This window comes from Trichechus manatus, unplaced genomic scaffold (genome assembly GCF_000243295.1).
Source record: "Trichechus manatus latirostris isolate Lorelei unplaced genomic scaffold, TriManLat1.0 scaffold00374, whole genome shotgun sequence".
Lineage (NCBI taxonomy): Eukaryota > Metazoa > Chordata > Mammalia > Sirenia > Trichechidae > Trichechus > Trichechus manatus.
Genome location: NW_004444310.1, coordinates 299,219 through 323,368, shown reverse-complemented (window position 1 = coordinate 323,368; position 24,150 = coordinate 299,219). Strand labels below are relative to the sequence as shown.

General features: G+C 38.2%; 1 protein-coding gene across 2 annotated transcripts in view; it reads right to left on the bottom strand.

Moving 5' to 3' along the window:
* Positions 1–24,150, bottom strand: part of COQ2 (coenzyme Q2, polyprenyltransferase) — a 71,556-nt gene that overhangs the window by 33,374 nt on the left and 14,032 nt on the right. Inside the window, exons 2-8 of one of the 2 annotated variants that reach the window (XM_023725709.1) lie at positions 23,760–23,926; positions 15,897–16,018; positions 13,617–13,702; positions 10,765–10,898; positions 8,746–8,934; positions 6,470–6,615; positions 1,198–2,799 (exon numbers count right to left, since the gene is read on the bottom strand). In XM_023725709.1, the coding sequence (XP_023581477.1) occupies positions 2,784–2,799; positions 6,470–6,615; positions 8,746–8,934; positions 10,765–10,898; positions 13,617–13,702; positions 15,897–16,018; positions 23,760–23,926 (860 nt within the window). In that variant the 3' untranslated portion in view covers positions 1,198–2,783. Of the gene's footprint in view, positions 1–1,197; positions 2,800–6,469; positions 6,616–8,745; positions 8,935–10,764; positions 10,899–13,616; positions 13,703–15,896; positions 16,019–23,759; positions 23,927–24,150 lie in introns of those variants that run through there. The other variant, XM_004390975.2, reaches the window with a different exon arrangement.

Genomic DNA, 24,150 nt, shown 5'->3' with positions numbered 1-24,150 from the left:
GACTTTTAGCCTACTTTAACTGTGAGGAAATAAATTTCTCTTTGTTAAAGCCATCCACTTGTGGTATTTCTGTCATAGCAGCACCAGATAACTAAGACAGATGGCTTCTGTAAAGACAGAGATTTTGGAGAGGAAAAAAGAATGCTGGAAATGCCTGCAAATAATGACTACAGTATTTGTTAGGCACATAGTACGTTGTTAAAAGCTTTACATTCATGATTCATTCAACAAATTTTTACTGAATGCTTACTCCGTGTTAGGCACTATTCCAGGCATTGGAGATACAATATCAATCAAAACAGAAATCATCTGTGCCCTCCTGGAGCTTAGATTCTAGTTGGTGAGGACTGCCAATAGAGAAAATAAGTAAAACAAATGATAGGTGTTTTACTGTGGAGAAAAATAAAGCAAGGAAAAAGAAAAGGAAGTTTGTCTACAGGTGTATGTGACAAAGAAAGTTTCACCGTGATGGTAAGATTTGAGCAGAGTGAAGGGTTTGAGAGAAGGGTTCCAGGAAGCACAATGGGGCCAGGATGGCTGGAGCAGTGTTAGCAGGGGAGAGAGTGGAAGAAGAGTCAGGAGGTAACAGGCAGCCAGATCAGACAGGGCCTGTATACCATGCTAAGAACTTTGGCTTTACTCTGAGAACAGTTGAGAGCCTTTGGGAGGTTTTACAGTCTCTGTGGTGGTACTAACAATTAACATGCTTAGCTGCTAATTGAAAGGTTGGAGGTTTCAGTCCACCCAGAGGTGGCTCAGAAGAAAGTCCTGGCAACCTACATCTGAAAAATTAGCCATTAGAAATCCTATGGAGCCCAGTTTTGCTCTGACACACATGGGGTCACTATGAGTCAAAATCGACTTGACAGTAACTGGATTTGGGGGATGTTCTAACAAAGGAATGATATACACTGACTTAACAAACCCACCCAGAAGCTTCATGAAAGCAACACCTGGCCAACTGCTTCTGTAAAAATTACAGCCAAGAAAACCTTATGGGGCAGTTCTACTCTGTCACATGGAATCACTACGAGTCAGAATCGACTTGTAGGCACCACCACCACCAACAGCATGTTTTAACAGGATCACCCTGGCTCCTGTGGTGAGAACAGACTGAAAAGGGGCAAGGGCAGAAGGAGGGAGACCAACTAGGAAACAACTGCACTCATTCAGAGGAGAGAGGATGGTAACTTGGACGAGAGTAGTGCAAGTGGAGGTGTTAAGAAAAGACTGGATTCTGGACATATTTTGAAGGTGTATGCAGGAGGCTTTCCTAATGTCTTTGACATGGAATGTGAGAAAAAGAGAGGAGTCATGGATGACTCCAAGGTTTTAGCCAGAGAACTGGAAGAGTGAAGGGAGTTACATTACTGAGTTGGAAAGGAGGATGGAAAGACGAAGTCTGAGGGCGAAGAGCAGGAGTTCAGTTTTGAACACTGAAGTTGGAGGTGCCTACTTGGCATTCAGGTAGAAGTATCAAATAGGTAGTTCACTATTCAACTCTGCGAAGTTCAGAGGCATTTGGGAGTTATCAATGTACAGATAACTTGTAAAGTCACAAGACTGGATGAGACCATTGTCTCATGCAATTCTTATAGCACCACCATGAAGTAAATATTATTTTAGTCCCCATGTTAGATACCATAAAACTGAAGCTGGAGAAGTTTAAATAGTCTTCCCTAAGTCATACAGTTATTAACTGTATAGACACAAAGGTTCATTCATCCTTATCTCAGTTCCCACCTGGTTGTTAACTTGTTCTGATTATGAGTAAATTATTTCCCTGGACTTTAGTTCTCTTATCTGTAAAATCAGGGGTATAGATAGATGAACTGGTTTTCAAATTGGGTTCTTTGTCACTCCTAAGGCTCCCAGCCACCACCCATTTGTCAATTTGTTTACTGTGGTGGCTTGCATGTTGCTATGATACTGGAAGCTACACCCCCAGTGTTTCACATAGCAACAGAATCACCCATGGTGGACAGATGTCAGTGGAGCTCCCAGACTAAGACAGACTAGTAAGAAAGACCTTGTAATCTATTTCTAAAAATCGCCAATGAAAACCCTGTGGATCACAGAATATTGTCTGAGACTTCACAGAATATTGTCTGAGACTGATGGCTGGAGAAGGACATCATATTTGGTAGAATGGAGAGCCAGTGAAGGCAAGGAAAATCCTCAATGACATGGACTGACACAATGGCTCCAACAATGGACTCAAACATACCAATAATCATGAAGACGGTACAGGGCCAGGGAACATTTCATTCTGTTATACGTGGGATTACCAGGAGTTGGAATTGACTCGACGACAACAAAGGCTCCCTAGAGCTCAGCAGAGGCTCCCTAGAAAAGAAAGGGGGGCCCTCCCTCAGAAGAGAGGGTCCAGGCATCCTCATGCAGGTTATAGGAAAGCATCTCTGCTGTCATCTGTATTTACATATTGGGACTTTATGTAAGATTTTATTTGAAAAAAAGTATTTTTGTTGCCTATCTAACAAAAGCCAGGGAAATTCACTGGACTAGGTTGTCTCTAGCTGTAAATGTTACATTTTTTCATCCAACAAATAATTACTGCCTACTCATGATGGGCTATGCACCCTGCTATGCTCTTATGATTCTGGCTCAATACTGAGAAGGGAAGGCATGCTAGGGAGTTTTTCCCACTTCCTGATTAAAATGTCAGTGGATGAGGAGGAGTAAATGAATATGTGTATCTACTGGCCTGACAATCCACTCGTCCGTCCGTCTGTCCGTCTATCATCATCTATCTCTCAACTTGTTCATGAGAGTATCCAGCTGGAAAGATAATATTATTGGTAGCATGAACATTAAAAGCACTGGTATACTGTTCAATTTCAATTTTTTCTCATAGCACATTTTGGCTGATTCTTTTCAAAGGGAGTAAGGGGTGAAAGGAACATCTTTTTTTTTCTTAAAAAAATTTTTTCCCTACATTTTATTATGTTGTTGTTGCGTATACAGCAAAACATACATCAATCAACAGTTTCTACAGGTACAATTTAGTGACACTGATTACATTCTTCGAGTTGTGCAACCATTTTCACCCTCCTTTTCTGAGTTGTTCCTCCCTCATTAACATAAACTCACTGCTCCCTAAGGCTTCTGTCTAATCTTTCAAATTGCTGTTACCAATTGGATCCCATATACACAGTTTTTAAAAGACTATAATGCTCAAGGCAGACCTTTTTTTTACTAGTTAAGCTAAACTATTATTTGGTTTTAAGATAACTTTGGGGAGTATTTTTTTGTTTAAGGTTTAAAGATTATCTCAGGGCAACAGTCTCAGGGGTTCATCCACCCTCCATGGTTCCAGAAAGCCTGGAGTCCATGGGAATTTGAAATTCTGTTCTATATTCCCTCCTTTTTGATCAGGATTCTTCTATGGATTCTTTGATCAAAATGTTCAGTAATGGGAGCCTGACACCATCCAGTTCTTCTGGTCTCATGGAAAAGGAGGCAGCTGGAACTAACATCTTTTTTTAGGTTTTAACATGTGCCAGGAAATTTAACATGTGCTCAGTTTTGCCTCATACCAACAAAATTAAGTATTATTCCCTATTATCAGGAGAGATCAGTCCCTGGAAAAGGACAACATGCTTGGCAAAGCTGGTCAGCGAAAAAGAAGAGCCTCAATGAGATGGATTGACACAGTGGCTACAATGATGGGCTCAAACATAGTAACAATTGTGAGAATGGTGCAGGACCTGGCAGTGTTTTGTTTTGTTGTACACAGGGTTACTATGAGTTGGAACTGACTTGACAACACCTAACAATTATTCCCTATGTTTAACAGAAAAGGGCACTAAAACTCTGAGTTTACGTAACTTGGCTGAGGTCACTCGGCAGGAATTCACATCGGAATCTGACTCCAGAGCCAGCGCTTGTATATTCCATGCTATCACCAGCTTGCAGCTCATGACCATAGCCTTCCTGTTTGCAAACCAATTTCAGTGTGGTTTGTCTTCAAGAATTTACCTTCCTCTTTCACATTTTAATTTATAAATAGTTTTATCGCTTTGATTACATATTGCCAAATTGCTTTCCAAAAGTTCTGTACTAACCTTACTGCCAACAGCAAGAGAAGAACAACCAATTTTACCATATCCTTATCACCATTGGGTATTATCATTTTAAAACTTTTTTTTTTTTTTTTGGCCAATGTAACAGGCAGAAAACTCACCTGATAGTTTTAATTTTCAGTTATTTCATCTTTGTTTTCTAGTGAATTTGCACATTTCTTCATGTTTGCTAGCTTATTGTTATTTCCTCTTATCTAACATTATCCCACAGGAACTGTGTATGTAAAAAAGCTCTATATAAACTAGATTAGGCCCGAATTTGTGTAATACTGAAGAATTGTTAACACTGAAGAGGCCAGCCACACTGTGGACACTTAAATTGATTTGTGAGTGATTTAGGAAGAAAAACAAGAAAGGGAGAGAAAACAGGAAGTAATTTAATAATAAGCTAGGATTACTGATTTTTCCAACCATCTGCTTATTTCCTTAAAGCATTTAGAAATAATCTCATTAATGTATCATTGACATGTACAAATATAGAAAATCTTATTATTCAGTTGAACCATATGAGATTGTCTTCTTTGTAGGTCAAACCTTTTGAATACTGACAATCTCATATAGTACATTATTATATATTGGTACTGTTCGATAAAAATATGTGAGCCACAGATATAATTTTTAATTTTCTAGTAGCCATATTAGAAAGGTAAAAAAAAGGGAAATTAATTTTAATAACATATTGTATTTAACTTGATATACTGTTTTGCATTCTTTTTTTCACACTAAGTCTTTGGAATCTGGGGTGTTTTATACTTACAGGACATCTCAGTTTAGACTAGTCACATTTCAAGTGCTCAATAGCCTCGTATGGCTAGTGACTACTGTATTGGACGGCATAGATCAGCTCTATGTATTAGATTCTGAGCTTTCTGAAGACAGGAACTAATTCTTTTCTGTGTCTACAGCAACTAGCCCATGCCTGGGAAACAGAAGATGCTCAACAAATACTTGATGACTGACTAAATGAATGGCACACATTAATGAGAACAACTACAAAGATGTTAAACATGTCACCTTCCCCATGGAAGAGCTAGTTCTGTGTAAGCCACAAAAATTGAAGTCCCGTAACTATTAATAACATAATTACAGCTTTTAAAATGAGAACACAGTCTAAATATATCAGATATCAGATCTTGGGGATATGATCAACCAGGCAGCATACATCAACAATAACTAAATGGGCAAAAACATGCAAGCAATTAACAAAAGAAATAAAAATGTCCTATAAACATTTTGAAAAAGTCAACTATGCTAGTAATCACAGAAATATAAGTGGAACAACGTATTATTCTTGCCCATGTAATTGGCAAGGATTTAAAACAAATATACGTCTTAGGGTAGCGGAGGGTCTGAGGAAAGAGGCACTCCTACGTTGCTGGTAGGAACATAGACATGGAAACTTTCTGCACAGTAACATGAGAAAATGTATACAAAACCTTAAAAATGGGCACAGCACCACACCCAACTCCACCCCAACCCTACTATCCCTGGAAATGTGCACACAAGACATTCCACTTCTAGGAATTCATCCTACGGAAATAATCAGAGATGTATCCAAATACGTGGATCTACTCATAGCACTACTGTTGTGAGGAAGAACATGTAAAAAACCGAAGTGCTCAATAATGATTAATTACAGTATATATGATAAAAGCCTATATAGCCAATGTTCTTACTGTTCTTAGTTGTCATCGAGACAGCTCCAATTCATGGTGACCTTACGTATAACAGAACAAAACGTCTGGTCCTGTGCCATCTTCGTGATCATTGATACGTTGTGGCAATTATATCACAATACTTTGGGTGGGTCTGACCAACCAACCTTTAGGGAAAACCATTTGCACCACCTAGGGAACTTAAATTATCATAAAACATGAAAAACAGAACGATTTCCTGAATTAGAAGTTTTGGGCAATGAGTAGAGGTCACAACAAAGGACAATAAGCCCCAACTTCCTATAGCAACTTTTATTTTTCCCTTAAAAAAGAGTCCATTTTCCTATAGGTACATTAATTTAGATGAAATATGCATGTTTTTTAATGTGCCAAAACTCATACAATTCTCATCACTTCACCTGAGAATTATAATGAGCAGAAGAATGAATCAACTTAAACCCTCAAGGTTACCTCAAAACCTCAAAGAGCCCCTGGTTTCTGAGACAGGGGAAGAATTTTGCTAGCAAATAGCTGAACTAAAACCCAGGAAAACAAATCTTCATCTCCTGGTTCTTAATTATTTAACATATTGTACCGGACTGTTGGTTCAAATGTAATTAGGTAGAAAAAATACCTGTAAGTGTTTGGTAAAAATTTGTTTTAAGAAAAATCCTAGATTGAACTTCATTTGCTAATTTTCTAATCTACTACCTATATTTTTTCTTGGTTTCTTCTGTTTTCTTTTCTTTCCGCAGATTTCCAAGGACAATCCCTAAAAACAGTATCAGCCCTATTGTTCGGTTGGAGACAAATTTATCCCAACAATCCTCAGGTCTGTGGATATCTAGGGTGTAAATCTGTAAGAGAAGAACATAATGCTTCATTAGTATCTAGGATGGCACACAATGGAAATAACTTTTCTGGTAACACAAATGAACACAATACAGATAAGAGAGAAAACAGCATCTTGTTATAGAATTTTAAGCAATGGGAAGTCCTTTAATATAGTACAAACTGTTTCCCAATGTAGAAAAATCTACATCTCTCACTGGATATTATTCTAAGCTGTGTCCTAAAAACTTCAGCTGAAGGATGTACGAATGCTTTGAGAGCTAATCCAGGCTATTTTTACCCTAACTATTTAGAAAACTCTTCCTTACCCTGGCTGATCGAAAATCTTGTTCTCTGCAACTCCTACCCAGTGGGTCTAGGTTTATTCGCTGGAACAATGTTTCCCACAGGAGGACAACTCCCTACTGTGCAGGGCTGTCTGGTGCACTGAAAGACATTTAATATGTCTGACCTTCGCCCACTCAGGGTCTGGAGAGCCTCCTCTCCAGTTTACCATGAGAACCAAAATGCCTCCTATATGTCCAGCTCCTCCCCCTACCACATACAGAAAGGTGGGGGTGGTGAAAATCACCACTAGCGACTGAGAAGAAACACTCCTCATTCCCCATGGCAGCCCTGCAAATATACCAAAAAAAGTCTCGTGTGCCTGTCTTGCTCTATTCTAGGATTAAGCATCCCTCGTTTTCCCAACTATCTTCTATTATGTGGTCTGTAAACTTAAAATTATCATGATTTCCTTACTCTTCAAATACTATGAGGCTATGTCCATCATAAAATGTTGCATTAAAGAATGGACAGAGGACCACAAATGAAGTTTAAAATATAAAGTACATTCCAAATATTTCTTATAATATTTGTGATTGTCCTTATAGATTTTGCCTTGCTCTGCTGTCCAATATCCAAGTACTTAAATGTCGCTAAAAAAAAAAACAAAAACAAATAAAGCTACCATCGAGTTGATTCTTACTCATGGTGACCCCATGTGCTCCAGAGTAGAACTGTGCTCCACAGGGTTTTCAACGCTGTGACCTTTCAAAAGCAAACCATCATGTATTTCTTCCGAGGCGCCTCTGGGTGGGTTCGAATAGCCAACCTTTCAGTTAGCAGTCAAGGGCTTAACCGTTTGTGCCACCCAAGGATTCCATCCATCATTCTGAGCGACAATCAACTGACAATTCTGTATCACAAAACACTAAACCCTTCATGGAGCTGAGTTACAACTAAAAGGGTGTACTTAGAAATTCTGAAGAGGGAAACGGTGAAATCCTGGAGAATCGCGGAGAAACCCCAGTTCATATCTTTAGCCTTCCCAGAGAGGAAAACAATGAAGGTGATACAGCATGTGGTTTATTTTGAGGACATCAGATTTCAGTTTCCTTCATACCACGTTGTGGAAGTCTTGCCTGTACTGAAATGTGACTTGCAATAATCTGTATAAAATAGATGATCTAAATACAAGTTCACTACAATCTTTCGGATTCTGTTCAATGAAAATAATAACATAGATGCAAAAATACAGTCCATTTTCTAGCAATCTAATTAAAATGAGATTTACTTCATTCATTTTATAAAAGAATCAATAATATAAATGCTCCATATAAGCTTGCAGGGGGTGGGGGATGGGGTGCTGGGTGAATGGCCTGTCTTGACAGTTGCTTGCTGTCTAGGCGGAACCCTGATATGTTAACATCTCATGTTCTTTCTGGTGGCCCTGGTTTCTATGTCAGTGGGACCCAAGCCCATGAATAATTAGTTTGTTTACCATCACCAGAAGCCCAGATTTTTTAAACACAGTTTTGCTAATCAGCTTGCCTTTAGAGTAATTCAATTCAACCAATCACCTTTGGACATTGCTGAAATTTTTCCAGATATGCATCAGAAGTAATTCCAGGAAAACTGGAGAATATTCTTAGGGAAAAACATCAGGCTTAGGTTTATTTCTCTAAAATAATACAGCTAGCTTTTTTATATGACAACTGGGGCAGGGGAAGGGGCGGTTTAGGGCAGTACAAGCAAAGTAGTTTTTTGTCTTTAGAAGTATCTTGCTTGATAAACACAGAGGACATTTAAATGAAATGATTTTTCTAATTTATACTAAGAAAAAAGTGAGAGAAAAAATAAGAACAACGTCCCACCTGGTGAGTCAGATGCGCTCCCACGGCAGCCAGGGCAGCGTAGTAGGGCGCTGTCTGGTCACAGTTCACTCCCACCAGGCCCAGCGCCCCCAGCATTGCCAGGCTGAAGCCACTGAGCCACTGCTTGGTGTTTTCACTAAACCTCAGCGCTGTTGACTTGAGACCAATGAGTGCATCATCTTTTTTGTCCTAGTATCAGAAAGCAATAAGACACTGTCTTTTAAAGGACATGTGGATACTCCATCAGCTGTGAAAGATGACAGTAACTCAGAGACACAGGTCAGTCAGTAATGAATGTGCAGGCCAAATCAAAGTCAAATGTTACTGCTGAAATCATCTTCTAGTTCTATTGTTACATGTCACTGTATTTCTTATAACCCTATAATGACACTCAGCTGTACTTGTATTATATTAGGATCAAAACTCAACTCTAATTCCTCATAGACGGCCTCTCTACCTCAGTTTTCATATCTCAATAATTTCCTGTACATTTTACTTTAAATCTTCTAAAATCACAGGCATAGAAAAATGCTGAATTGCCCCCTAACCACATCAATTCAACATTTCACTTATAGCCCAACTTATTCCTTACTTCTCCCATCAAATCTTTTCTGCTTAAGCAGAAGTAGGTCTTGATGAAACACTCCTACCGAACTCACTGGTCTCCTCCAATAGCTTAATTTCTAAGCATTTGCATACACTGTTGTAAATGTGGTCGTGTGACAACACAACTTGCAGGCAGACAGCCTATCTGACAGGCTTTTTTAGGTTCCATAATTATTGCAACTTGAGATACAAGATATCCAAATCCAAATAATAATGATCTGTGGGGTTAGCATATCTGTTTTTCCTTTCATCCAGCAAGCTCCTTCAGTGCAAACTGTGTCTTTAATTATGTGAACCACAAAAGTGTCAGAGTATGTGGCGTTTTACTGAAGAAGCTAATCAAATCAGGTTTACTGCCGGTCAGGTTTACTTTGGGAAACAGGCTGACTACAGATATGGTGAACTTTTTCATGAAGACACAAGTGCAGTGTGTGTGTGAGGGGGTAACAGAAGAAATTAGCATGAAATCTAGATTGAAATATTAGAAAAAACTTAAAGTCATCATGACATATTCTTTAAATAAATGATGGAGAATAAAATACATACTAGTTGTATTTCAGAAAAATACTGAGAAAAACCATTCTTTGAAAAGTTCATAAATGTAAAATGAAATTAAGAACATAAGAGTAAAAACAGATAGTTTCTTTTTATTAAACTTATAAAAAAAAGCGGTATCAAAAGGTATAAATGTTTATACCCTTTAACTTTGTAATACTATTCTTGAATGTTAATCCTAAACACTCATAAAGAAATTAGTGATTAGTATAATATTATTTCTTACTGTGAAAATTCAGAAACAGCTTAAAAAATGGCCAAAATAGGCAAATGGTTAAAGAAATAAAAAAATGCTATGGTGTATCAACTCAACGCGCTGTTATGCAGTCTTTAAGTGACAATTACAAAGAATTCGTAAAAACGTGGGAAAATGTTTGTTAGCTAATACTTAGTAAAAAAAAAACAACAAAGCATAAATAGAGAGCCAGTGGAGCATGGTGGTTAAAAGCACAGACTCTAGAGACTGTCTGAGTTTGAATATCAGCTCTGCCACTTACGAGCTGTGTGACACAGACAAGTTACTTCTCTGTGTATGTTTCCTCATCTGTAAAATGGGGACAATAATAGTACCTAGTACCTTCCTCACAGGTTATTATGAGGATTAAGTTGGTGTTTGTAAAGTATTTAAAACAGTGCCTGGCATATAGAAAAAAAATTTAAATGCTTATAAATAAAATAAAATAAATTAACTCTATGATACATATAAACACAAAACAAAAATATTTTGTTGAGCCGTGAAGTTGTGAATGATTTTCTTTTCATAAAAAAAAACAAAACAAACTTTCCCTTTAATCTGGCTCTTAAGTTCTTAAACAACAACTAAATGAAAGTTAAGAAAAAGATAAATCATTTCTTTACCTGATGGGCATAGATAGTATCATATATTAGCGTCCACATAATTCCAGAAAAATAAAGTGGCAGGCAAACAGACGGATCACAGGAGCCTTTGATAGCAGACCATCCAAGTAATGCTCCCCAATTAAAAGTCAACCCTACAATTAGTAAAATACAAAGAGGGGAATAAGTCTAAATGTACTTAAGGGTTCCAAAGGGAAGGAGAGGGGCATCAGCATGTGTTACGTGCTTGCTACGTATAAGGCTCTGTGTGTGCTGTTTTCTATCTATGTTTCCTCAGCAAACCCTCTCAACAATCTGTGGTAGTTATTAGCTCCATTTTAAGGAAACCAGCTTACAGAGGTTAGTGAATGATAACAATAACATAGCTAATAGAAGGAATAATATCTCCCTTATAAAGTAAATCGCAGGAGAAAGATGTGGCAGTTTGCTCCCATACAGATTATCGCCTTGGAAACACAATGGGGCAGTTCTACTCTGCCCTATAGGGTCGGTATGAGTCCGAATAGACTTGACGGCAATAGGTTTGGGTTTTTTTTTTTTTTTGGATATAAAGTAAACAGATTTAATGAGAACAACATTTATCCTAGTATGATACCTGGCAGTGACAATAAACAGCAGATTATGGAGTTGGAACTTAGATCTCTCTGACTCAAAAATCTGTGTTCTGTCTACTACCACTCTCCCTCCCCTGTAAGTTAAAGAAACAATGAAGTATAGCTAGGAACTCTTGTATACTTTACAAGCGCACCCTCTGAGGACTATAACTACATGTTGACAACTCCTCAATCTCTCTTTGCAAGCCTCATCACTTCCCTAAGCTTCGGACTAGACACTGAACTACCTGCTAGACATCTCTACCTGTTAGTCCCTCAGTTACCTTAAACTCAATGTTTCCAAATGTCTTCTCTCAGGAACTCTTTTTCTCCTCCTATATTGCCTACAGAGCCCTGGTGGCACAGTGGTTAGGATCTCGGCTACTAACCCAAAGGTCGGCAGTTCAAATCCACCAGCTGCTCCTTGGAAACCCTACGGGGCAGTTCTACTCTGTCCTACAGGGCTGCTATGAGTTGGAATCGACTTGACAACAACAGGTTTGGTTTTCTGGGTATATGGCCTAGCTCTGCTCAGGAGGGTCCTCAACTGATTGTCTCTCCTTTGTGGTTCCACAGCACTTGGGCATGCCATAGTGTACTGCAATTACCTGTTTCTCTCTTGCTTCCTTCTCTAGCTACGTAAAGACAGGGAATGTATCTTAGTTATTTCTATTTTTCCAGTACCTGATGCTGTTTTGGGCACAAAGCAGTTCAGTAAGTGTTTGAAGGAAATTCAGCAGTTTTCTTAAGCAGATAGGAAGTGCTCCAGTTTTTTTCACCAAAAGATTTGCAGGTCAGTTGAGAATATAACTTTTTTTAGAAAAAGATAAATATTTTACCACAACTCTCCCTAAGTCAGCCTTGCACAATTTCTTGTAATGCCTTTTGGTTCCACTTTTATCCACCTCATGAACTAAGAATGGAGAGAAAAGAGAAGTCTGGGAGTAGATATTTTTGCAATTGATTTTATCTTACCTACTACTTATCTTCCTTTCTTTCGACCAACAAATATTTATTGAGTACCTGTAATATGCCAAGTATTATGCTTGATGCTGGTCCAAAGGTAAAGAATGTCTTATCTTTGAGGCATTTACAATTTGCTATTTGTTGATGGGGAGATACAGGGGGCTTTCAATATACTCTTGTTAAATTAACGTCGCTGAATGAGTGAGCGGCACATTAGAGTGCTAAGGGAACCCAGAGGAGAGGCTGGCTAACTTTTTCCTGGGAGGATTAAAGAAGACTTCAAAAAGTCTTCCACAAAGAGTTGTCTGAGCTATCATACATACTTTTAACACTTCTTCTCCCGCTTTAGAGTGCTTCCTACCCCAACCCCAAATTCTGGGGCTCTGGCACCCAGATCAACCACCTGAAGAAATGGGTAGGGTGAAGGCTGCTAATTTTGTTTTTCATGACATACCTAGAGTATTTCAGAAAATGATGATAATAACCTTAATAAATATGCAAGATTTCTTGGCCAATAAAAACAGCTAATTGCCCTCCTTTAAAATATGAAAATCTTTTCAGTCGGGGATTAGACAGCACCATGAAACAAAACGGGACTAATGAGGCACAGCAGTCCAGAGACAAGGACTGGAAGGCAGGAGGGGACAGGAAAGCTCGTGATAGGGAACCCAAGCTTGAGAAAGGACAGTGTTGACATGTTGTGGGGTTGTTAACCATTGTCATAGGGCAGTATGTGTACTAACGGTTTAATGAGAAACTATTCTGTTCTGTAAACCTTCATCTAAGGTACAAGAAAAAAGAATTATCTATGTGAGATCAAATTGACAACAGTGACTCAAAAGGTTTGATGGCAAGCCTAGGGGGCAATGAGTTGAAGATAATGGAAATGGAATAATTTGGAAAAGGACAGTAAGAATAGCAGCACAACTGGAAGAATGTTATCAATGTCACTGAATTGTACATGTAGGAATTTTTGAAATGGTGTATCTTTGGCTATGTATATTTTCACCAAAAAAGAGAAAAGGTCCTCGAAGGTCGAGGAGGGCGAGTATTGACACGTTGTGTGGTTGTTAACCAATGTCACAACAACGTGTGTACTGTGTAATGAGAAACTATTTGTTCTGTAAACCTTCACCTAAGGTACGATAAAAAAAAATTAAAAAAAAAATATATGAAAATCTGTTCTTGGCTTGGAAAATTTCATGACTGACTTGACATTTTAACTCTGCCACATTTAAAAAAAAAAAAAGTATAGTTTGACAGTATCAAAGGAAATAGTTATTTCAAGCTTACCCAAGGCTAGTTGAGGCCAGTATGTAATTCTTTTCATTAGCGGGTAGGTAATGACAAGAAGTAGGGATGCTGCTCCCAGAGCTATACTGAAAACAGAAAAAAACATTAAAACGATTAATGTCAAGATGAGATAAGGTGGCAGGGAAGCTAGAGCACTGGAAATGTAACAACCAGAACACAAAGAGAATGCTGACACCCTGTAAAAAATGTAACTAATGACACAATTTATGTGAAAATAGTCAAATGGGAACATATCTTGCTGTGTAAACTTTCACCAAAAACACAATAAAATATTAAAAAAAAAAAAAGGTTAATGTCACCATCTCTTAGAATTACTAAATAAGACAACAAACACCGAAATACTAATCAGAAAATGATTTTTTTTATCTTCAATTATATTTTTGTAATGTAAAATTCTCTTCCTAGACTTTTACTTTTTCTATTATAAAAGATTAGAAAATATTTTAAGTGTTACAACAAAACCAAACAAAATAATAATAGCTAACACATATAGTGCTTTCACGTATTAGGCACTCTTCTAAGTACTTTGCACGTTAACTCATTTTAATCTTCAGGAAAAACCTACCAGGTAGGTAGTTTTATTCTCATTTTACAGAGGAGAAAAGTAAAGAACAAAGAAACTAAGTATTTTGCCAATTGCCATATAGCTAGTCAGTAGCAGAACCAGGACTCAAACGTAAGGCAGTCTGACTCCAGAGTCCATCCTATTAACACTATATGCTACTGGTCTCTCTAAATTGTTTTCAGACATTAAGGCATCTAGTAAACTGAGGAGTCTTACTACAGAATCAGAATCAAGTTGTTGTCAGCTGCTGTCAAGTTGATCCCCGGCTCATGGCAACCCCATGCACAACTGAACAAAACGCTGCCTGGTCCAGCATCACTCTCACAATCAGTTGCTGATCCATAAGGTTTTCACTGATTTTCCGAAGTAGATCACCAGGCCTTATATCCTAGTCCCTCTTACTCTGGAAGCTCATAACAACAGGCAGGCTTCCACAGACAGGTGGTGGCTATACATAAGGCACACTGGCCAGGAATGGAACCAGGATTCCACACAGAAGAGGAAAAATCTACCACGGAATCTTCAACACCTCCTGACATCAAGATTGTCGTGTGCCATCAAGTCAATCTCAACTCACAGGGACCCTATAGGACAGAGGAGAACAGCCCCGTAGGGTTTCAGATGCATAGCAGTTAAGAGCTGCAGCTGCTAACCAAAAGGTCAGCAGTTTGAATCCACCAGGCGCTCCCTGGAAACCCTATGGGGCCGTTCTACTCTGTCCTGTTGGGTCCCTATGAGTTGGAATCTACTCAATGGCAGCCGGTTTGGTTTGGAGTCTTTACAGGAGTAGATCGCCAGGTATTTTCTCCCACAGAGCTGGTGGGTTAGAACCACTGACCTTTTGGTTAGCAGCTGAATGCTTAACCACTGTGCCACCAGGGCTCCTGACCTCAAGATATCCCTCCCTGTATGTATGACTGGGTGTTATTTCTCTAGAAAAAGATGAGGTCACAAAGCATCTGTGAAAAGATGATAAATAAGATGCTCTTAACGTACTTCAAAAGTCATCTGAGATCACATTCCAACCTGTTTTTGTGTCACTGATGCTGTCAGGGAAAGGCATGCAACTGGGTCTAGTCTCTACAAAGTAACTCTCATCTGTTGAAACCACCCTCCCCCTCATTTTTGGTCCTTTTCTTTCTCACCAAAGCATTTTGTAAGCAGCCATCTGTTGCACAAAAGTTTAATTTTGTCTCTGTTAATGAAATATAGGAATTAGTCCTCCTACTTTTTTCTTCTGTCACTGATTAGCAGCATGACCCTGGGAAACACACAGTTCCTCTTGTTGCAAAATGAGTACAAAACGTTTCTACTACTTCAGAAATACTATCAGCATAAATAAAATTATACGTATACACATGGGTACACACACACACACACACACACACACACACTACATCTACTTAGAAAATCTGTAAAAGCACTTTTTGTCTCTTAGGGACCATGTAGTGCAGACACTGAAGGTGGTTCAGAATAAATTAAATTCTGATCTCTTAACTCTTTTGGTTGAAAGCATTCTTGAAGCAGATTTTGCAATGTGTGTTGACTTATTCTTATGTGCTAGCTTATAGATGCTCAGTATGTACCCAATAAAGACCTCTGTGATAAAGATATTTCAATTTTATTTTATTCCTATTTCCTCCAATTCAAAGGAGATTTTTTTTACATGATTATGAAAAACACATTTAATATACCTGTAGTAATTCAGACACAGAAGAACACCCAGGGCCAAGGTTAGCTGTCCGCCGAGAAAAACAAAGGACTGAAAAGTTGAAATGTCTCCAGCAGCTATTGGGCGATTTGCTGTCCTTGAAACCTTAATGCATAAAAACAGAAACCTTACTCTCATGTAACGGCTCAATCATTAGTTAAACATTTAATCAAGAGACTGGTAGGCACAAAGGATGCAAATATGAATAAAAGTTGAAATCAACATTTGAAGTACCACCAAGAATAAAAATTTCAGACTTAACACAGCTTTGAAAAAACCCCAAATTCTTATCATTCCCCTTTATTTTCATCTTCAAACAAAACAAAGCATCTTCCTTATCTAGTATCTCGCTACCCAGCTTAGCAAGTATACATTCAGTTTCCGTAGAGAAAGGTGGGACTGTAATAATGAGAATTCTCAGGAAACATGGAAAGAGGAAATAGCAGTGATGTTGGATAGGGCTGATATCACATGAATGCTTTGAGCACAGGAAGCACTGCAATCAGAAATCAGATGTGCAGAAAGAAAGAGTCGACAGATAATCCGGGTCTGTAAGCAGGAGTGCTCTTGCCAGGCTATTTAGGAATGGTTCTGTAATCTTACATTGATTCAAATCTACACTCAAATACAAAGGGCAAACTCATCGTATGAATGCAAATAGACACAGCTGTTATGTAGACAAATAATATACACTGTCCTTTTCCTTCCAACTGATGATGAAATATGAGTATCTTAAACTCAAAGAACATAACCCAAAATTTCAACATTGTTAGAAGTCCCTGCGTGGTGCATACAGTTAAGCACTCAACTGCTAAGTGAAAGGTTGGTGATCTGAACCTACCCAGAGGTGCCCTGAAGAAACGTCTGGCAATCTTCTGAAAGGTCACAGCCTTGTGAACCCTATGAAGCACATTTCTACTCTGCACACGAGGCTGCCAAAAGTCGAAGCCAACTGGATGGCAAAAGGTTTGTTTCTTTAAGTTAAGGATTCAGGATCTGGGATGAAAGAGTCCAGCATTTGAATTTAACTCCACCACTACTGACCGTATGAATTTGGGCTAACTACTTAGGCTCTCTCAGCATTAAGTTACTTACCTGATAAAGAAAAGAGAGAGAGAGAATAATAGCACCTATCTCGTAGGGTAAACACAGTGTCTGAGGCATACAAGTATGCAGTAAATGTTATCTATTATTAATTAAACAAATTTTTGTATGATTTGTATCAGGGGTCAGTGGGCCAAATCCAGTCTGCTGCCTGTTTTTGTATAGCCCATGAGTGAAGAATGGTTTTTATATTTTTAAATGGTTGAAAACAAATTTAAAAAAAGAGCAACGTTATTGTGACACATAAAAATATTATGAAATTCAAACTTCGTTGTCTGTAAATAAATTTTATTGAAACACAGCCATACCCACTTGTTTACGTATCATCTATGGCTGCTTTTCACGTAGCAGAGACCATTTTGCTCAGAAAGCCTAAAATATTCAATATCTGATCCTTTACAGAAATTGGCACAGTGGTTAAGAGCTACAGCTGCTAACCAAAAGGTCGGCAGTTCGAATCCACCAGCCGCTCCTTGGAAATCCTATGGGGCAGTTCTACTCTGTCCTATAGGGTCACTATGGGTTGAAATCAACTCAACGGCAACGAGTCTAGTAGTCTGAGTCTGATTTATACCATATACAATAAGATGGTTTGTCAAAAACTTTGAGTAATGACTCATATCCTGGTTAAAGTGCCAGAACTGGAACTTTTCTTCCTGATTTGATTCCTGTAGTTTCAAACTTGAAATAACATGTTCGTTTATTTGTTTCACAATACTGTCATTATTCCAGCTAGTATTTATTGTTTACAAGGTGCCACTATTCCAAGAGCTATACACATACGTATCACTGAATCCTCATAACCACCCTGTTTGTCAACCATTCAAAAATTCTCGCCATGTCTAACTTTTATGAAATTGAGGAACCGAGAGGCTCGTAACTTTCCAAAGTCACAGATGCTAAGCGTTAGCAGTCAGTCCAGCCACTGGCCACACCACTAACCAAAAGATTACACTACCCCTGCAGTACAATGTTGATTATCTAGTTAAATTTGAAAGGTGAAGATAAACAAGTCAAGACTAAAAATGATGTAACATGATGATCAAAATACATTCCATGGAACCAGAACGCTCACAGCTTATAAAACCAAATCATCCATACCTGTGTGTTGATTATTTAATGCTGTAGACACAATGCATGGCTAGTAGATCATATGCAACATCAATAAAACACACAATCCAATACCCTAATAGCAATTCACTTACCATTTAATGTACCAGCAATTTATTTATCATATAATGTATTAAGCAAAACCCTGAGCCATAAACATGCCTTAAATGATATCTGGCTACTTCAATAGCTATAATTCATTTAGTCCTTTCTGTATGTCAACAAAGCATCTGAACTCCACTGATCAGGAAAAAGCTGTATGAGGGAGATGTAAGATATCTAATATGTTTCTCTTTATCAAAGGAGAAAAGAATCACTTAACGGGGAACTAAAAGGGTCACACTTTGTTAATTAAAAAAAAAAAAGGAAGAAACTGGTTGGGTTGAATATATTATATTCACATAATACTGATCTATTTAAGATGTGTAATTAGTTTTTTTAAATTAAACTTTTTAATTTGAGATAATTATAGATTTACGTGCAGCTTTAAGAATACAGAGATACCATGTATCCAGTTTCCCTCAATGGTAACATCTTGTAAAACTATGGTACAATTATCACACTGATGGTCAAGATACAGAGCACTTCCATCACTACAGGGATCACTCATGTTGTCCTCTTATAGCCACATCTGCTGACCTCTTGTCTCCATGTCCTCCTTAACTTCTGGCAACTAATCTGTTCTCTAATTTTGTCATTTCAAGAACACTACATAAATGGAATCATACGGTATGCAACCTGTTCAGATTGGTTTTTTTCTCTCAGCATAGTGCTCTGGAGGTTCACCTAGGTTGTTGTATATATCAACAGTTCATTCCTTTTTATTGCTGAGTTGTTTTCCATGGATGTACCATACATTAACCGTTCCCTCGTTGAAGGACACCTGTGCTGTTTCTAGCTTGGGGCTATTACAAACAAAACTGCTGTAAAGATTTGTGTACAGGTTTGAATTTCTCTAGGATAAATGCCCAGAAGTACAACTGCTGGGTCTTACAGTAGTTGCGTTTAGTCTTTTAAAAAACTGCCAACATTTGCAGAGTGGTTGTACCATTTTACATTCTCACTGGCAATATATGAGTGGCCCAGTTTCTCTGCATCATTGCCAACATTGTGTTGTCACTATACTTTATTTTAGCCATTCTGATAGGTGTGTGGCAACACTCCACTGTGGTTTTAATTTGCATTTCCCTAAAGACTATGGATCTTGAACATCCTTCACGTGCTTATTTGCTTATATCTTCTTCAGTGAAATGTCTCTTCGTCTCTTTTCGCCATTTTCTAATTTGATTTTTTTTTTTTTTTTTTTTACTGTAGAGTTTTGAAAGTTCTTTGTGTATTCTAGATGCTAGGTCTTTGTTGGATATAGTTTGCAAATATTTACTCCTAATCTGTAGCTTGCCTTTTTATCCTCTTCCATGGTTTTTCACAGATCAAACATTTTACTTCTAATGAAGTCCAATATATCAATTTTTCCCTTTTATTAATGTGTTTTTGGTGTCAAGTCTAAGAACTCTTTGTCCAGTTCTAGATCCCAAGATTTTTCCTTTTTTTTTTTCCCCCTAAAAATTTTAGTTTTAAATTTTACATTTAAGTTCATGATCCACTTTGAGTTAATTCTTGTATGTAAAACTTAAGTTGAGGTCCTTTTTTTGGGCTTATAGATGTTCACTTGCTCTAGCACCATTTGTTGAAAGGCTATCTTATCTCTCTCCTCCATTGAACTGAATTTGTACCTTTGCCAAAAACCAGTTCAGCACATTTATGAGTTTACTTCTGGGTTTTCTATTCTGTTCCACTGATATATATGTCTATCCCTCCACAAATACCATACAGTCTTGATTACTGCAGCTATACAACAAACCTTGAAATCAGACGGATTCTTCCCACTTTAATGTCCTTTTTCAAAACTGTTTTAGATATTATAGATAAATTTTAGAATAATCTTATGTACAAGAAATTTCACTAGGGTTCTGACAGGAATTGCATTAAATCTGTTTATCAATTTGGGTAGAAGTGACATTTTTACTATGTTGAGTCTTCCAATCCTTGAACCTGGTATGTCTTTCCACTTACTAAACCTTTGATTTCTCTCATCAATGTTTTTTAGTTTTCATCATGTAAGTCCTGTATGTTTTGTTAGATTTATACCTATTTTTTGAGCAATTGCAAATGGTACTGTACGTTTAATTTTGATGTCCACATGTTCATCACTAAAATATAAAAATACAATTTATTTTTGCATGTTTATCTTGTATTCTACAACCTTGCTGAACTCATTTATCAGTTTTAGTAGATTCCCTGGGATTTTCTATATACACAATCAAGTCATCTGCAAATTGGAACAACTGTATTTCTTCTTTTTCAATCCATATGCCTTTTTTCACATTATTGCACTGGCTAGAACTTCCAGCACTATGCTGACTGGGAGTGATGAAAGCAGACATCCTTGCCTTGCTTCTCAATTTAGGAAGAAAGCATTCAGTCTTTTACATTTAAGTATAATGTTAGTTGTAGGTTTTTTGTCGATGCTCTTCATCAAATTGAGGAAGTTCCCTTCTATTCCTATTCTTTCTGGAACTTTTTATCATGAATGGGTGCTGAATTTTGCCAAATTTTTTTTTTTTTTAACACTAATTGATATGACCATGTGATTTTTCCGATTGGATAATTTATCGTTCTATTTCCCAGCTCACTGATTCTTTCTTCTGTCCCCTCCATTATGCTGTTGAACCCATCTACTCAATATTTTATTGTGGTTACTGTATTTTTCAGTTCTAAAAATTCCATTTGGTTCTTCTTTACATCTTCTATTTCTTTGCTGAGACTTTCTATTTCTTTGCGGGGACCTGACATTTTTTCATTTGTTTCTAGGACGTTCATAATTACATATTTACGATGGCTGCTTTAAAATCTTTGTTAGGTAATTCTAACATCTCTGTCATCTCAGTGTAGGCATCTATTAATTGTCTTTTTCATTCAAGTTGAGATTTTCCTGGTTCTTGGTATGATAAGTTATTCTGATTGAAACCTGAACATTCTGGGTACTATGTCATGAGATTCTGGATGCTATTTAAACCTTCTGTTTAGCTGGCTTTTCTTGACCAGCAGGGAAAGGAGGGTGCCACCTCATTATGCCAGGTGGTGTAGAAGTCCAAGTCCCCCACCTAGTTCCCACTGACACCTGCCTGAGTTGAGGGGTTCTCCATTTCTGCTGATTGGGGCTGGGAGTTCTGGCTCCCTACTAGGTCTCCACTGATACCTCCCTGGTATGTAGGGGTAGAGTGCTCTTTTAGTACTTCCTATATAGCTTCCACTGATACCATGGGGTACAGGGAGACTTGTTACTGCTAGTAAAGTCCTGCCTCTTCACTAGGCCTCCTGACATCATCCTGGGGGAAGTGAGAGAGAAGCCTAGTTACTGCCAAGTGAGAGTGGAAGTTTAGGTTCCTCATGTGGTCTCTACTGACACTGCAGAAAAGGGGGAACTCCTTACTGCCAGGTGGGGATGAAAGTCACAGCTCCTGACTCAGCCTTCTCTGATATCATCCCAGCAGAGGCTGAACACCTTGTTATAGTCTGATAAAGCTGGAAGTCTAGGCTCCCCCCTTGGCCTCTGTTGGTTTGAGTGAGGTCAGAGTTTTTTTTTCTGTGGTATCAGGCAGCTGCCAAACATAGTATATTTTATCTCATAGCCATGTCTCTGTATCTGCTGCTCCCTTCGCCTAGAACGACCTGCATCCTCCAGTCCACTCATTTTGTGTCATCTTACTCTGACACAGTTCCAAAGGTGTCCTCTTCTGGGAAGTTTTCTCTGAGCCCTCCCTTAGGCTGAGGTAGGTGGTCTTCAGTAAGTTCCCACAGCTCCTTGTGGACACCATTCCCATGATACTGCCACCGTATTATAATTCTAAACTGTGAATCAGGGATACCACTTTTAATCCATACAATCCTAGAACCTGTCACTGTGTCTCACACATAGCAAGTGCTCAATAAATGTTTTTTGAATTAAAAAATATATTAATGTGACTCTGTTTTATAAACTGGAGCCTTGATGGCGCAGTGGTTAAGAGTTATCGCTGCTAACCAAAAGGTCAGCAGTATGAATCCACCAGCTACTCCTTGGAAACCCCATGGGGCAGTTCTACTCTGTTCTATAGGGTTGCTATAAGTCAGAACTGACTCAACGGCAATGGGTTTTGGTTTGGTTCTATAAACTAAAAGCTACTGCAGGTAGACCTTGTTTAAAGAAATTTCAGACTTATATGGAAGGCAAACTGGAGATGACTATTCACTTTCTGTAAGAGTTCAACATGGATTTCTCTTAAATTGGAAGTTCACTTAATTATTTACTCAAGGATTTCATGATCCTGTATTTGTTATGGCACTGGTACTAGGATAAAAGGAAAAGAAGATCATATCTTCCCTTGAAAAATAACCATCTGTGAGGTATTGTTATGGATTGAATTGTATCCCCTAAAAATGTGTTTATCAACTTGGCTAGGCCATGATTCCCACTATTGTGTGGTTGTTTACCATTTTGTAATCTGACATGATTATTCTATGTGTTGTAAATCCTAACCTCTATGATGTTAATGAGCTAGGATTAAAGGCAGTTACATTAATGAGGCAGGACTCAATCTACAGGATTAGGTTGTATCTTGAATCAATCTCTTATGAGATATAAAAGAGAGAACTAAGCAGAGAGATGGACCTCATACCACCAAGAAAGAAGCACCGGGAGTGGAGGGCATCCTTTGGACTTGAGGTCCCTGCACTGAGAAGCTCCTAGACTAGGGGAAGACTGATGACAAGGACCTTTTCCCAGAACCGACAATGAGAAAGCATTCCCCTGGCGTGGGCATCCTGACTTCGGACTTCTAGCCTCCTAGACTGTAAGAGAATAAACTTCTGTTTGTTAAAGCCATCCACTTATGGTATTTCTGTTATAGCAGCACTAGATAACTGAGACAGGAACAAAGGAATAATTTTACACATGTATCAGAAAACGTTCAGATAATAATCTAGAGGAATATAATGCATCAAATTGTTAACTGAAGTTTTTTTTTTTTTTTTAAAGGCTTGGAGGAAGGGATAAAAGGGACTTTCACTTTCTATTTTTTGCCTTTCTGTACTGTCTGAATTTTTCAAAATAAGCTATATTACTTTTTTAAGGAGAAAAAAAGAATACAATTATATATTTAAAAGAAACAATCATACTAAATGCTAATAAGGCTGCCTTGGTTCACTTTAAATTAAGAACAGCTTTACAGAAGAAGAGTTATGGCTCCAAGATACATCTCAAAGGAAGGGGTGGCGGTTCTTTTGGACACTCAAAGGTTGAGGATGGATTTTTCAACTTCACTCCTAACGTCCTTACCCCTGGCCCTCCAAATTCTTAATTCACTTAGTGGAAATGAAGTATACATTTTGCCCCATGGCTGCTCTTGTGTTAAGAAAGCAGGTAGGTTGCACTTGCAATACCAGCTATTCAACTGTTACCGGCATTTCCTATGTTGGATTTCAGTGAGGACACTCAAAAATCTTGTTGCTTTATCTGGTATCTAAAAGTGATGCCACTATGTTACTGTGCAGAATTGAGAGGCACCTCTGTTCCTTTCCAAGAAGGAATTACCTTTTTATCATAGTCGCGGTCCCATATGTCATTTATAGTACAGCCTGCTCCACGCATGAGAACAGCTCCAGTACCAAAGAGGGATAACATATACCAGTCTGGAAAACAACCTGGTTCAGCTGCCAAGCTGATGCTCCAGGTACACGGCAGATATAGAAGCCAGGTTCCTACGCAAAAAGATAAAAAGGTACAAATTCAAGTTACTGTCTTCATTTGTTTAAAATACCACAACCCAAAAAACTAAAGAACACTATAAAAGCAAAGTCAAAAAACACACGACGACTTCCGGCAAGATGGCGCTCTAGGCAGAAACACAACGCCGTCCCTCCACAACAAAGATCCGAAAAACTAAGCCAAACAGAGAATCAACAATCCTGAAACCCTAGAACAT